This window comes from Aquarana catesbeiana, linkage group LG03 (assembly GCF_042186555.1).
Source record: "Aquarana catesbeiana isolate 2022-GZ linkage group LG03, ASM4218655v1, whole genome shotgun sequence".
Taxonomy (NCBI): domain Eukaryota; kingdom Metazoa; phylum Chordata; class Amphibia; order Anura; family Ranidae; genus Aquarana; species Aquarana catesbeiana.
Genome location: NC_133326.1, coordinates 710,311,019 through 710,326,934, shown reverse-complemented (window position 1 = coordinate 710,326,934; position 15,916 = coordinate 710,311,019). Strand labels below are relative to the sequence as shown.

Below are 15,916 nucleotides of genomic sequence, written 5' to 3'. Positions count from 1 at the left end.
CTGTGGTCATTGCTGGGTTTAGGAGTACATAATGTACAATGTGCAGGAGTCAGGAGTGTATAACACAGAGTGCACAACATCCTATGTTACCCAGTGACCCCGGATCACCCTGTGTCTCCCAGCGACCCCAGATTACCCTGTGTCTCCCAGTGACCCCAGATTACCCTGTGTCTCCCAGTGACCCCAGATCACCCTGTGTCTCCCAGTGACCCCAGATCACCCTGTGTCTCCCAGCGACCCCAGATTACCCTGTGTCTCCCAGCGACCCCAGATTACCCTGTGTCTCCCAGCGACCCCAGATTACCCTGTGTCTCCCAGCGACCCCAGATTACCCTGTGTCTCCCAGCGACCCCAGATTACCCTGTGTCTCCCAGCGACCCCAGATTACCCTGTGTCTCCCAGCGACCCCAGATTACCCTGTGTCTCCCAGCGACCCCAGATTACCCTGTGTCTCCCAGCGACCCCAGATTACCCTGTGTCTCCCAGCGACCCCAGATTACCCTGTGTCTCCCAGCGACCCCAGATTACCCTGTGTCTCCCAGCGACCCCAGATTACCCTGTGTCTCCCAGTGACCCCAGATTACCCTGTGTCTCCCAGCGACCCCAGATTACCCTGTGTCTCCCAGTGACCCCAGATCACCCTGTGTCTCCCAGTGACCCCAGATCACCCTGTGTCTCCCAGCGACCCCAGATTACCCTGTGTCTCCCAGCGACCCCAGATTACCCTGTGTCTCCCAGCGACCCCAGATTACCCTGTGTCTCCCAGCGACCCCAGATTACCCTGTGTCTCCCAGCGACCCCAGATTACCCTGTGTCTCCCAGCGACCCCAGATTACCCTGTGTCTCCCAGCGACCCCAGATTACCCTGTGTCTCCCAGCGACCCCAGATTACCCTGTGTCTCCCAGCGACCCCAGATTACCCTGTGTCTCCCAGCGACCCCAGATTACCCTGTGTCTCCCAGCGACCCCAGATTACCCTGTGTCTCCCAGTGACCCCAGATCACCCTGTGTCTCCCAGTGAACCTGGAGCATCTCGTATTGCCTGGTTTTCTGCTAATTTGTGTAGAAGGTACAGAAGTTGGAGGTTGGCCATGACAGCCAGTGAGGTAACATTTTCAGAAGAAGGTCAGCAGTTATATAAAGGAAGGACACTGCTCGCCCTGTCCTCCCCCCTCTTGAATGACTGTGGCGCCGGTGGTGGAGCAAAGAGGAAAGTGCCAGGCAGACGGCCACCTCTGCCCGTATCGATTGTCTCTTCTTTATTTATATTATCATTACGAAATTCTCGCAAGTTTTGGAAAGTTTTCTGTATGTGGACTTTGATTTATTTGTATGGAGAGGAGAGGAGGAGCGGATGAGTGAGGGGAGAGGAGCCAATACCGAGGACACCTCGGAAGAGGTGAGTGCTCTGTCTATAGGGGGCAGAGTTGTTTGTTATGGGGGCAGGCATAGGTGAGATTTAGTGATAAGTGGAGTTTTATAAGACGGGAACCCAGCAAAGGGATGGTGGGAACCCCTCATAATGGGCACAGCAGGTGTACAGACCTGAGAACTCAGCGCAGGGATGGTGGGAACCCATAATAATAATAATAAACACAGCAGGTGTACAGACCTGGGAACTCAGCATGGGGATGGTGGGAACCCCTCATAATGGCCACAGCAGGTGTACAGACCCAGAAACTCAGCACAGGGATGGTGGGAACCCCTCATAATGGCCACAGCAGGTGTAAAGACCCGGGAACTCAGCACAGGGATGGTGGGAACCCCTCATAATGGCCACAGCAGGTGTAAAGACCCGGGAACTCAGCACAGGAATGGTGGGAACCCCTCATAATGGGCACAGCAGGTGTAAAGACCCGGGAACTCAGCACAGGGATGGTGGGAACCCCTCATAATGGGCACAGCAGGTGTCCACACCTGGGAACTCAGCACAGGGATGGTGGGAACCCCTCATAATGGGCACAGTTGGTGTACAGCTCTGTGAACTCAGCACAGGGATGGTGAGAACCCCTCATAATGGGCACAGTTGGTGTACAGCTCTGTGAACTCAGCACAGAGATGGTGGGAACCCATCATAATGGGCACAGTTGGTGTACAGCTCTGTGAACTCAGCACAGGGATGGTGAGAACCCCTCATAATGGGCACAGTTGGTGTACAGCTCTGTGAACTCAGCACAGGGATGGTGGGAACCCATCATAATGGGCACAGCAGGTGTACAGCTCTGGGAACTAGTACAGGGATGGTGGGAGAACCTCATGATGGGCACCCTGCACTATGTTTGTCCTCAGTGTCATATTTTGTATTAGAGATAAAGAAGTGGGTTTTGGGATTTGCAGATCTGAAAAGATTTCTTATTGTTTTGCACCTATATTGTAAAAGTTCTGAATCTGAGGTATTTCAGTATTTTCATCATCTACAGTTCTACACAGATACATTTTTACACTTTCCATCAGTTTCTGACTTTTATATGTTAAGCGGCTGAAAGATAATCAGGATAAAAAGTGAGATACATTGTAACAAAACTAAATGCAGATATCTCCCTGATATTGATACAATGACCGCCATGGATTATGGTGCCATCTCCTGGTGTCTTGTGGTACTGCAGAAGCTGGATCTATATGTATAACTTATATAACAGATAAATTCTGTGACACATCTAATAAATCTGACCTCAGGCCTTCCCTCCAGTCTCGCACAGTTGTACCGCCTCCTCGCCTGAACGCAAATGGCTTACTCTGATTTTACTGCACACTGTGAGCTTCTTACAATGTGCATTAGAAGCTGCAGAAAGTCACATAGAGCTCCGCCTCATTTCCTGGCTGGACGTCCGGCATCATCTAGCACTTTCTCTCCCAGCCTGACTGTCCCTGACCCGCCCCTGTCATTCATTGGCTTTCAGTGCTTTTAATTATAGAGGATCAGCATTACTCCTCCAGGTTGGCACCTGACCATCAAGGCATTTAAATATTTACACATGTAGCGCCCTGGGGGGTTTAGTCAGGGAGCTCCTCACAAATTTACTTGCCAGGAGTCATTATCTTGGTCGATTGATAGAGATTTCTCCATATTTTTGGCCTAGTTGCACTTTTCTCTTCTACCACTAAGTGGCCGGGCACTTGGAGGTATTAGATTGAAAAGGGCAACTCAAGGTCAGATTATGGGTATATGGGGTATCTCAGCCAATGGGCAGGGTTTTTTTTAATCCCTTGGCCTGCTGGGAGAACCTATATATTTGGGTGGAGTCAGGTCATCTATGTTCTGTGCCACCTGGACGGCTGTCTGGGTGGACGTGTGTTGTCTGCCCCGGGCTGCTAAGGCGGAGATCCGTCCTATCCCAGGGACATCTGGCTGCAAGGCTGTCTGTGGGCCTATCCAGAAGTAAGAGAGCAGGGTTGGGCTTGCGGCTTGCAGTCCATCCAAAAGTGACAGTTCTGCCGGCTGGAGAACCTGTTGCAGTCGGAGGTAGAATGGAAGCTTTCACCACAAAGGGACCAACCAACTTTAGGGACCACAGTGAGTAACTGAAGCAAGTACGGGAACCACATTCTCACCGAATGGGCACGGGGGAGAATCGGGAAACTTCGGGCGGTGATCAAGTGAGGGACCCATCTGGAGGAGACGCTGTGTCAAGCCAGGGACCGAGCCGGTTAGCAGGGGTGAAGCTTGAGAAGTATCCAGAGTGCCAAGCTAGGGACCCAGCAGGGAAGCGTGGGTGACGCTTGAGAGGTATCTGGAGTGCCAAGCTAGGGACCCGGCAGGGAAGCATTGGTAATGCTTGAGAAGTATCTGGAGTGCCAAGCTAGGGACCCGGCAGGGAAGTGTGGGTGACACTTGAGAAGTATCTGGAGTGCCAAGCTAGGGACCCAGCAGAGAAGCGTGGGTGACGCTTGAGAAGTATCTGGAGTGCCAAGCTAGGGACCCGGCAGGATAGCGTGGGTGATGCTTGAGAGGTATCTGGAGTGCCAATCTAGGGACCCGGCAGGGAGCGTGGGTGACACTTGAGAGGTATCTGGAGTGCCAAGCTAGGGACCCGGCAGGGAAGCGTGGGTGACGCTTGAGAAGTATCTCTAGTGCCAAGCTAGGGACCTGGCAGGGAAGCGTGGGTGACGCTTGAGAGGTATCTGGAGTGCCAAGCTAGGGACCCGGCAGGGAAGCGTGGGTGACGCTTGAGAGGTATCTGGAGTGCCAAGCTAGGGACCCGGCAGGATAGCGTGGGTGATGCTTGAGAGATATCTGGAGTTCCAAGCTAGGAACCCAGCAGGGAAGTGTGGGTGACGCTTGAGAGGTATTTGGAGTGCCAAGCTAGGGACCCGGCAGGGAAGCGTGGGTGACACTTGAGAGGTATCTGGAGTGCCAAGCTAGGGACCCGGCAGGGAAGCGTGGGTGACACTTGAGAGGTATCTGGAGTGCCAAGCTAGGGACCTGGCAGGGAAGCGTGGGTGAGGCTTGAGAAGTATCTCTAGTGCCAAGCTAGGGATCTGGCAGAGAAGCGTGGGTGACGCTTGAGAGGTATCTGGAGTGCCAAGCTAGGGACCCGACAGGGAAGCGTGGGTGATGCTTGAGAGGTATCTGGAGTGCCAAGCTAGGGACACGACAGGGAAGCGTGGGTGACGCTTGAGAAGTATCTGGAGTGCCAAGCTAGGGACCCAGCAGGGAAGCGTGGGTGACGCTTGAGAGGTATCTGGAGTGCCAAGCTAGGGACCCGGCAGCGAAGCATGGGTGACGCTTGAGAAGTATCTGGAGTGCCGAGCTAGGGACCCGGCAGGATAGCGTGGGTGATACTTGAGAGATATCTGGAGTGCCAAGCTAGGGACCTGGCAGGGAAGCATGGGTGACGCTTGAGAGGTATCTGGAGTGTCAAGCTAGGGACCCGGCAGCAAAAAGCGTGGGTGACGCTTGAGAAGTATCTGGAGTGCCAAGCTAGGGACCCGGCAGGATAGCGTGGGTGATACTTGAGAGGTATCTGGAGTGCCAAGCTAGGGACCCGGCAGGGAAGCGTGGGTGACACTTGAGAGGTATCTGGAGTGCCAAGCTAGGGACCCGGCAGGGAAGCGTGGGTGACACTTGAGAGGTATCTGGAGTGCCAAGCTAGGGACCTGGCAGGGAAGCGTGGGTGAGGCTTGAGAAGTATCTCTAGTGCCAAGCTAGGGACCTGGCAGAGAAGCGTGGGTGACGCTTGAGAGGTATCTGGAGTGCCAAGCTAGGGACCCGACAGGGAAGCGTGGGTGATGCTTGAGAGGTATCTGGAGTGCCAAGCTAGGGACACGACAGGGAAGCGTGGGTGACGCTTGAGAAGTATCTGGAGTGCCAAGCTAGGGACCCAGCAGGGAAGCGTGGGTGACGCTTGAGAGGTATCTGGAGTGCCAAGCTAGGGACCCGGCAGCGAAGCATGGGTGACGCTTGAGAAGTATCTGGAGTGCCGAGCTAGGGACCCGGCAGGATAGCGTGGGTGATACTTGAGAGTTATTTGGAGTGCCAAGCTAGGGACCTGGCAGGGAAGCATGGGTGACGCTTGAGAGGTATCTGGAGTGCCAAGCTAGGGACCCGGCAGCGAAGCGTGGGTGACGCTTGAGAAGTATCTGGAGTGCCAAGCTAGGGACCCGGCAGGGAAACGTGGGTGACGATTGAGGGGGATACCACCGCCAACCTTGGAGGAGCTCAAGGGATTCAGAGTCAGTGAATCAGAAGGTCCAGTGAGAGACCAGTGTTGAAGAACTACAAGAGGGAGTTGTAGTGAAGCTGAAGGTACTGTTACGTTTGAGTTAGGAACTGTTAAAGACTGTTGCCATAGGAGACAGCATTCCTGCATGTGCAGATGTGGCTTCTTGCTGGGGCTTTTCTCTGTACGGCTGTCCTCCTATTGAAGTCTCTGAGTCTGTCAACTGAATTTGCAACTACCTAGGGGGTGTCCTAACCCTCTTTCCCCCCAAAAATAAAAAAAAGGACTGTCAAAAGAAATAAAACCTCTTTTACATCCAAAAAGTGTCTGGCGCCCAACGACTTTTACCATCTTTGCCTCACAACCCACCACATATTGAAGGATGTCAGCTATCTTTGGCCTCGGAGGTCCTCTTTAGACTGGAAGAGGCTACATATAGCTCCTACCACTGCATGCATCAGAGCTGAGGACTCTTGAGGGAGGACGCTATGTGCAGCCCCCTGCTGGCCCCTCCCACCAGCCGTGATCTGCCCCCCAACTGATACATCTTCTCATATTAGGTGCAGCATGCTAAGCAAATCCCCCTATGTATTAATTCCCTCTCACAGAGGTCGTCATCCCTTGACAATGCCTTCATCTGCATTTCAACCCTAGAAGGATGGAGCCATCATTATTCTGGCCTCATCCAAGGTCACCATCTACTTCCCCGGCTGAGATGCCGGCTCAGAGATTACACTGCCATGTAGATCCTGGTGTTAAAAAAGTTACAATGTTGCAGTTTAATCACTGGTTGAGAGGAGACTGAGGAAATACTTCCTCCTGCCTGCAGCAGACTGATGACATCATCTCAGCCTGCGCCTGATGTAGGTCTATGACACGTACTCCAGCAGGGTGTCAGAAGCCCCTCAGTCCAGTGCAGATGTTTGCTCTGGCAGTGAGGATGGAGGGTATGCCTCGGGGTGTCAGTGGTCTGGGGGTGTCCATCATGGGGGGAAAGGGGTGGGGGAGCTGGGGGGTCTTAATGATTTTACAGTTAGAAAAATGAAGTGAATTTTAGTAGAAATGAAGAGCCGTGTGAGCTGGGATGTGTGGGAGGGGATGATTTGTACACACAGTCAGTCCTAATCAGCAGAAGACATGCATGAGAGTGGGCGGGCGGCCAGATCACACCCTACTCACCCCGTACAACACAGCACAACCGTCACTAGGATCCAGTCTAATATAACTGTGTATAGTGCTCTATGAATGGACAGTACTACTAATTCTCAGTATCTGTTCTTATTCTGTGTGTATGAACTCTGCACAGTACTACTTCTATTGTCCTGTATGTCGGGTGTAATTCTCAGTATCTGTTCTTATTCTGTATGTATGGAGATTTTTATTTGTAAAAACAAACAAGATACATAATAACAAACTAACTGACTTAAAATAACATAAATACAACAATTACTGACATGTTGTTTAGATCAAAAACTTAGCAGTTAAAAAAGGGCATTAATAGGAAACAAATGTCACAATAAGACTCCTTTCCATAAGTCTATACTTCTCCAACATTTCCTAATTTCCAAACCCTTAATCCATCGTAACTCGGATAACACTAAACCTGCAATTTTACTGGAGATAAACTGTTCATTATGCATGGCAACTTTAGTCCTTGCATGCCATTGATAGTACTTGACTACGGTAATGATGATGTACATTGTCCCTCTATCTACACCGTGTATTGTTGGGGGAACACCATAAAGCCTGTCTGAGCAACTTAGGTTTTCCAACCTTTGGATCCCAACTCCAGCAGCTACTTCCTTCCAGACTTCACGGCTTCCCCAACAATCCACCAAGAAATGCTCCATGGACTCCTCCTGATTACAGCCCAAAGGGCAGATCCTTTCAGATGCGGCCAGACCTTTCATGTTCCCCCTCACATACATCTTCCCATGGAGAGACAGCCAGGCAATGTCATGAAACTTTGAGGGTAATCTGGGGCTATTCAACAACTTTAAGCTTTCCTCCATAACAGCTGTAGTGCAGTCTCTGAGTACAAGTGGAGAACAGAAAAAGGTCCTACAGATCCTCTGGTATAACAATTTCCTTGGACTTTTTTCAAGGTAGGATTTCTCAATCCCCCACCTCCTCAGAGACTTCAGAGCTGAGTCCAGATATGGTGGGAGATAACCCTGAGTACATCTCTTCCTCTTGAGAGAACCGCCCCGCATCCAGGGCTCTGCACGAGGCAATATCCAGGCCCTAACACTGTTTACCCACGGAGGGCCAACATCGGAGTCCAAACACCCAAAATTAACTTTAAGAAACAGAGAATCAAAAAACACCTTAGGATTTATCATATTCAACCCACCCTCTTTGTTCAGCAGGTAAGTAACCCCTCTTTTTATTGGATTCAGTCTATTACCCCAGAAGAGCTGAAAAAACAGACTGAAGAGCCTTACAGAGAAAGATTCAGGCAACGGAAAAACCATAGAGACGTATAGAAAGATAGGAATTAAGTACGTCTTCAACATTTTGACCCTTTCTCTGTAGGTCAACTTGCAATTCTTCCATCGCTGAACCCTTGCATTACCAGCATCCAATTTCTCCTCCCAATTTAGCCTGGCATTATCTTCCCTTTCAAACGTAACCCCTAAGATCTTAAGACAACTTGAAGCTTTTGCAAACTGGGGCAGATCAAAATCTGGATCACCCTGCAGTGTCCAGAGAGCTTCACTCTTCTCAAAGTTGACAAGAGACCCAGAGGCCTCAGAGTAAGTTCCAATGGAAGCTGCTAGCAACTGGGCCTCATGGGAGGTGGACACCACTACAGTGACATCATCCGCATAAGCGAATACGGATAGGGCCGAGGCATGGGGCACAGGTACCCCCCGAAAATCACACTCCTGCAGTGATCTCAAAAAAGGATCAATGGCAAAAACATATAAGAGGGGACTCAAGGGGCAACCCTGCCTCACCCCAGCCTCAACCCCAAAAGTACCGCCCTGCCACCCATTGATAAGTGGAAAACTCTCAGCTTTCCAGTATAAAGTTCTCAGCCAATCAACAAATAACCTTGGGATACCATACTTTAAACAAAGTCGCCCACAGATACCCATGGTCAACCCTGTCAAAAGCTTTAGCTTGGTCTAAACTCACCATATACTAAACAAGGAATAAGGGCTAAATTGCCCGAAGGAAGGGGAAAAGGACTTTTAAGGTGCTATTTACATCAAAGATATAGTCACAAATTCTGTACAATCATATTAAAAAAATGAAAATTTTATTGAATTAAGATTAAAATATTCATGTCTCACATGGAGAGTGGGACATGCTTTTAAGAACAATATGACATAGATGATATCACCCAAAATTATTCACATTGGACAATGCAACATAAAGCAACTACTTAAAGGTGCCATGACAATCTGCCGCTCGACATGTTTCGCTCTAATACGAGCTTCTTCAGGAGTTTAAAGGCTATGATTGTAGTGGACTCTATAATAATGGGAGAATAGACAATAATCAATACATGCGTTTAAACATATTAAAGATATATCCAGTAAATGAATAAACTGGTTTATCAAAACAGAGATTGATACAGAACATATAAATGCATACACATGAATAGAAGTTTGGGGACCAAACAATTGAAATATATATGGGAAATCAAAGTTTATATATCTTACCAGGCTGTAATGCATCAATGCGACATAAATATTCCAATAGAGTAACAGATTAGTGCTGATTTCAAACCGGGAAGTTCTCACATTTATGTTCCCCTGTTCTCACTTTATGTTCCCCTGTGGTCACACTATGGCAGCGATGTCCCTATATATATGTGAGAACTTCCCGGTTTGAAATCAGCACTAATCTGTTACTCTATTGGAATATTTATGTCGCATTGATGCATTACAGCCTGGTAAGATATATAAACTTTGATTTCCCATATATATTTCAATTGTTTGGTCCCCAAACTTCTATTCATGTGTATGCATTTATATGTTCTGTATCAATCTCTGTTTTGATAAACCAGTTTATTCATTTACTGGATATATCTTTAATATGTTTAAACGCATGTATTGATTATTGTCTATTCTCCCATTATTATAGAGTCCACTACAATCATAGCCTTTAAACTCCTGAAGAAGCTCGTATTAGAGCGAAACATGTCGAGCGGCAGATTGTCATGGCACCTTTAAGTAGTTGCTTTATGTTGCATTGTCCAATGTGAATAATTTTGGGTGATATCATCTATGTCATATTGTTCTTAAAAGCATGTCCCACTCTCCATGTGAGACATGAATATTTTAATCTTAATTCAATAAAATTTTCATTTTTTTAATATGATTGTACAGAATTTGTGACTATATCTTTGATGTAAATAGCACCTTAAAAGTCCTTTTCCCCTTCCTTCGGGCAATTTAGCCCTTATTCCTTGTTTAGTATTTAATCATAGGATGTGGTGCTTACAGTTGAGTATCTCTGTCCTCCCTATATCCTAAACTCACCATATACTTCCCATGCCTAAGAACCTTACACCTCTCAAAAGCTTCCCTCAGGGAAATGAGAGCACCATAAATATTCCGCCCTTTTACCGTGCCATACTGACAGTCTGTCAATAGTGCTGGAGAAAAACACTTCAACCTAGAAAATAATATTTTTGCCAGAATCTTCCGGTCTACATTTAAAAGGGCTATAGGCCTCCAATTCTTGATGTCATTAGGTTCTCTACCCTTGAACAGCAGAACTAAGGATGATACTCTCATGGATGGAGGCATCAGGCCTTTCTCCAAACAACTTTTAAACACATCCACAAATTCAGCTGTAATGCCATCAGGTCCTGGTGCCTTCTTTTGACGTAATTTATCAATAGCTTCCCTAACTTCCTCCACCGTTATGTCTGCTGTCAAAGGAGAAAAATCCAAATTATCAACAACAGGACCTGGAACCGCCTCCAAGAACTGTGCCATCTTCTTCTTATCCAAACCCTTCTCCCGAAATAAGTCAGCATAGTATGATCTTACCACTCCCAGAATACCCTCCTGAGACTCCTGCAAAATCCCCTGGGAATCCTTCAGGCCCATCATTAACTTCCTAGTCACCTTGTCCCTACAATTTTCAAAGGGATCAGGTGTCCCTGGGGATCCATAATCCCGTTCAAATACCAGGGAGTTGTATCTGCTATATTGATATTGACTTAGCTCAGATTTAACTTGATCAATCTTCCTCCCTGCCTCCAACCCGCCAGAATAAAGCGACTCCAGCTCTTTCCTCAGCCTGAGATAATAGCTATATCTACTTTTCCCCATTTTAGCAGACAACTTCCTCAAGAGAGAAGAGATGTCCTTTTTAACATCCTCCCACCAATCCGCAGTACAGTCATAGAAGTCTAGTCTCTCATCATGGTGTTGCAAGAGGTTCTGTACTTGTTGCTGGACAGATACATCTTCTAAAAGATTAGAGTTTAGCCTCCATAGCCCCCTGCCCATATCAGGATGCTTACAGGTTCCCAGACAAAAGTAAAGGGCCACATGATCTGAGTAAGGTACCAGCTTCTCACTCATATTGGTCACCAATTCTGTAGGACTTACCAGTGCCATATCTAGTCTGCTTTTGATATTACCGCGAAAGAAGGTGAAGCCTGGCTTCCTGCCATTTTGTGCAAAAATATCACTTAAACCGGTTTGCAAAATAATACGATTAAGAACTTTGGAATCACTACCCACCACCCTACCAGAAGAACGGTCACTTGATGTCCTAGTGACATTAAAGTCTCCTACCATAACCACAGGGACTGATGTAAAAAGATATGATTTCACATCATTAAATAACCCAATTCTTCCTGCTATTGTTTGAGGCCCATATATGTTAATTAATCGGAGTCTCCTGCCGTGAATTGTTACCTCCAATATAAGACATCTTCCCATTGACACCTCAGTGAGTCTATGCACCGTCACATCCTTAGTATTGAAAAGGATGGCAACACCTGCATAAGACTCCACAGCCAAAGACCAAAATGAGGGTCCTGTGTGCCACTCCCTCTCTGCCTCCCGCATAAATCCAACAGATGTTAGATGTGTCTCTTGTAAAAAATAGACATCAGCATCCAGGTACCTGAGGTGTTCAAAAACGGCACGCCTTGTCCTCCTGTTTTTAATGCTGTTCACATTGCTGGAGACAATGTTTAGAGAAAAACCTGCCATCACAGCAAAGAGGAGAAAAAATAAGACCCCCATTATAAGTCAGAATCGGAGTCACTCTGCTGACTACCAGTTTCCATATCAGATTCTGCGGATCCAGGATCAGGGGGCGGACGCCTTTTAGTGGGCGGGTCATCCTCTGAGCCAGTCGCATACTCTTTTCCCACCCTTTTTAATTCCTGCTCCAGTTCCTGGGCCTCCAGAGAATAGGAACCCACATCCGAATCCGATAACGCTTCATACCTATTGGTGGAAAGTGCCGTACCCACTTCTGGTGCCCCTTTCACTTTTTTAGCTGACTTCTGCACTAATATCCAGTCACTTTCGGGTTTACGGGTAGACTTATCTTTTTTATTCCTCCTCTTCTGACCAGTGATCTTCACAGAGACAGGAACTGGAACAGAAGAAGAGTGCGGGGCCGGCTGCTCCTCAGCCTGCTGAACACTGTCCGCCCGCCCGGGAGTAGTCTCCTGGACCTCCGGGACCACCTCTTCCCTAGTCAATACAGCCCCATTCATTAAAGCTTCCTCCTCCAGTTGTTCTGCTGCAGCCAACAATTCATTGTCTGCAGATTCCCCATCCTTATTATGGAAGGCCTCCGGGCAATCCCTATGGAAATGGCCAAGCCCACCACACAGATTGCACTTAACCTTCTCACAGGTAGAACTGATGTGGCCAACCTCCCCACAAAGATTACACTTCAGGATCGTACAAACATTCGCCACATGGCCAGATTTACCACATTTATAACATAACCTGGGCTGACCTGCATAGAAGCAAACTCCTCTCTCCCGCCCAATGAAAAAAGAGTTTGGCAGGTGATGGGTAACATTGTTACTTTGCCTCAACTTAACAAGAACCCTCCAACCACCCGTCCAGATCCCATCACTGTCTTTAGTTTTTGTCAACTCAGAAACCATTTCACAATGTCTTCTGAGCCAGATGACAACATCCTGGGGGGGCACAGACTCATTCCAGAACATGATGGTAACATTTGCTGTGTCAGGTTTGGAGATGGGAATAAAGATGAAATTCCTCCAACCCTCTTTATCCCGCAAACCACTGAAACTGGCCCAGAACCTGTCTAAGTCAGACATGAGCTTAAAGCTGACATCATAACCTTGTCTGTCAGGGAGATTGATGACTGCCAGTATGTCTGCAGGAGCAAACCCCATCTGATGACACAGCAACTCCCTTACTACAAACCTCCTATCAGGGAGCTCCTCTCTGGAACCCCTATGCTTCAATCTGACCACATTCCTTCTCTTAAAGGCCTGACCAGTATAATTGTTACTGGTGGAAAAAGAAGGGGCCCCACGGCTCCAGGCATTCCGAGGAGGGACATGACCAGATGGACCAGCATTCCCTTGTGGAGCAGGTGGTGGATCTACCAAAGGGGGGAAATCCTGAGAGTTATTCTGAACTGACACCTCCATCGCTACATTCTCAGAGCCCTCAGACTGCTGATGACCCCATTCAGATATACCAGCATTGATAACATCAGGATTATTCACCACATCAATATTAGTGACATCATCACTGCACCTCATATCATCATTACTAGTTACCTCAGTGTTACTCCCCCCATGATCACCAGTCCCCCCAGCATGGCTCCCCCCAGCATGGCTCCCACCAGGAGTACTAGTGGCAGCAGCACTATTCTCACAATCCATGTGCTGGGAGTCCACCATGTCACTCCTCTGAGTCTCCTGTACTGTAAATGTCTGCTGGGTTATACTGATGTTCCCACCACCCTCCAGAGCTGGAAGTCCAGCAGGAGGATCTACTCCAACCTCACTGTCCTCCAGAGGCTGCACAGTCTTCCCTTCAGGAGACACATGTGGTGGCTGCGTGCGTTGGACCGGATCCCCAGAGTCTGACTCTGTAGAAGACTCAATCCTTCCACTCAATCCCACCTGAAATCGATCACGATTGTGGTACACCTCCGCCACTGGTCCCAGTTCTTCCAGAACAGCATCAATGTCCTTTGACACGCCGGCCAGTTCAATGCCCAGGGAGTTCAGTTTGCTGTCATATAAAATTTCCTTCTTGGGGTTGGCAGCTTTAAGTCTATAAACACATTCAATCTGATCTGGATCCTAGTCTTGGCTTTTCTCAGGGACGCCATTCTTTTTACAAGGAAAGGAATCTTGTCAGCCAGGTGCAGCGCAGGTTCAGACTTTAACACTTTCTGCTTCGCGGCTGCAGGACGCTTGAAATCCTGATCCACCTTCCCATTACCAGTGCTGGTCTGAGGGTCTCTGCTGGGTGTAGATGGTTTCACTGGGGCAGATTGTGGAAAATTATTACCACCCTCCTCTTTATTCTGCTGCAGCTTAGAACGCGATGAACGTCCCTGGCCGCTGCCCACCATTACACACTGTTGTAAGTTCTCTTTAATGGTTTTCTGTTCTAAGGAAGTTCTGGTGTATTTGCGAGGAGTACTGGGAGAAACCGATGTCTCTGCTCCACTCTGAGCTCTATGAGCTGCACTCTGCTGAGCTTGCTGTGGTTGTAATGGCTGACTGGATTGGATCACGCTTCCAGAACTTGGACTGTACTGGGTGGTATTAGTATGTTCCTGGACTGAATGAGCCCCACTCTGAGGGGTTCTTTGAGTTGCACTTCCAGAGTTTGGACTGTGCTGAGTGATAATAACATGTCTCTGAACAGACTGAGCTCCACTGTGCTGGGCTTGCTGGGCCTGCAATGGCTGGCTGGACTGAGAACTCTTTTGCTGAATAACATGACCAGACTTCCTCTTATCAGTATTATCGGTACTTTTCATACAAACATTTCCATGTCTACTTACAGTCTCTGCAAGTGTCTTCCCATTCCCAGAGCTCTGTCCTCCGGCTTCACCACCAACCACAGCTTCACCTGACAGTCCTTGTGTAGGCCGGAAAGCCTGGGACTCTCCTGAGAGAGATCCACGCCCAGGGGAGCCCAACCCTGGGCTTGTACCAGACATCAGAGGAGCTCAGCACCACACAGACTTCAGCTGCTCCACAAGCAGCCACACCCTCTGCACAGTACTACTTCTCTTGTCCTCTATGGTGGATGTAATTCTCGGTATCTGTTCTTATTCTGTATGTATGAACTCTGCACAGTACTACTTCTATTGTCCTGTATGCCAGGTGTAATTCTCAGTATCTGTTCTTATTCTGCATGTATGGACTCTGCACAGTATCACTTCTCTTGTCCTGTATGCTGGGTGTAATTCTCGGTATCTGTTCTTATTCTGTATGTATGGAGATTTTTATTTGTAAAAAACAAACAAGATACATAATAACAAACTGACTGAAAAGAACATAAATACAACAATTACTGACATGTTGTTTAGGTCAAAAACTTAGCAGTTAAAGGGTATCAATAGTAATAAATGTGACAATAAGACTCCTTTCCATAAATCTATACTTCTCCAACATTCCATTATAAGTCAGAATTGGAGTCACTCTGCTGACTACCAGTTTCCATATCAGATTCTGCGGATCCAGGATCAGGGGGCGGACGCCTCTTAGTGGGCGGGTCATCCTCTGAGCCAATCACATACTCCTTTTCCACTCTTTTTAATTCCTGCTCCAGTTCCTGGGCCTCCAGAGAATAGGAGTCAGCATCTGAATCTGATAACGCTTCATACCTATTGGTGGAAAGTGCCGTACCCACTTCTGGTGGCCCTTTCACTTTTTTAGCTGGCTTCTGCACTAATGTCCAGTCACTTTCGGGTTTACGGGTAGATTTATCTTTTTTCCTATTCCTCCTCTTCTGACCAGTGATCTTCACAGAGACAGGAACTGGAACAGAAGAGGAGTGTGGGGCCGGCTGCTCCTCAGCCTGCTGAACACTGTCCGTCCGCCCGGGAGTAGTCTCCTGGACCTCCGGGACCACCTCCTCCCTAGTCAATACAGCTCCATTCATTAAAGCTTCCTCCTCTAGTTGTTCTGCTACAGCCAACAATTCATTGTCTGCAGATTCCTCATCCTTATTATGGAAGGCCTCCGGGCAATCCCTATGGAAATGGCCAAGCCCACCACATAGATTGCACTTAACCTTCTCACAGGTAGAACTGAT

The 15,916-nt window shown here is 48.0% G+C and overlaps 1 protein-coding gene across 1 annotated transcript in view; it reads left to right on the top strand.

Moving 5' to 3' along the window:
• Positions 1-1,194: 1,194 nt before the first annotated feature.
• The window catches only part of TFR2 (transferrin receptor 2), an 89,356-nt gene continuing 74,634 nt past the window's right edge, over positions 1,195-15,916 (top strand). Inside the window, exon 1 of the mRNA XM_073623131.1 lies at positions 1,195-1,399. Coding sequence (XP_073479232.1) covers positions 1,355-1,399 — 45 coding nt within the window. The 5' untranslated portion in view covers positions 1,195-1,354. The remainder of the gene's footprint in view (positions 1,400-15,916) is intronic.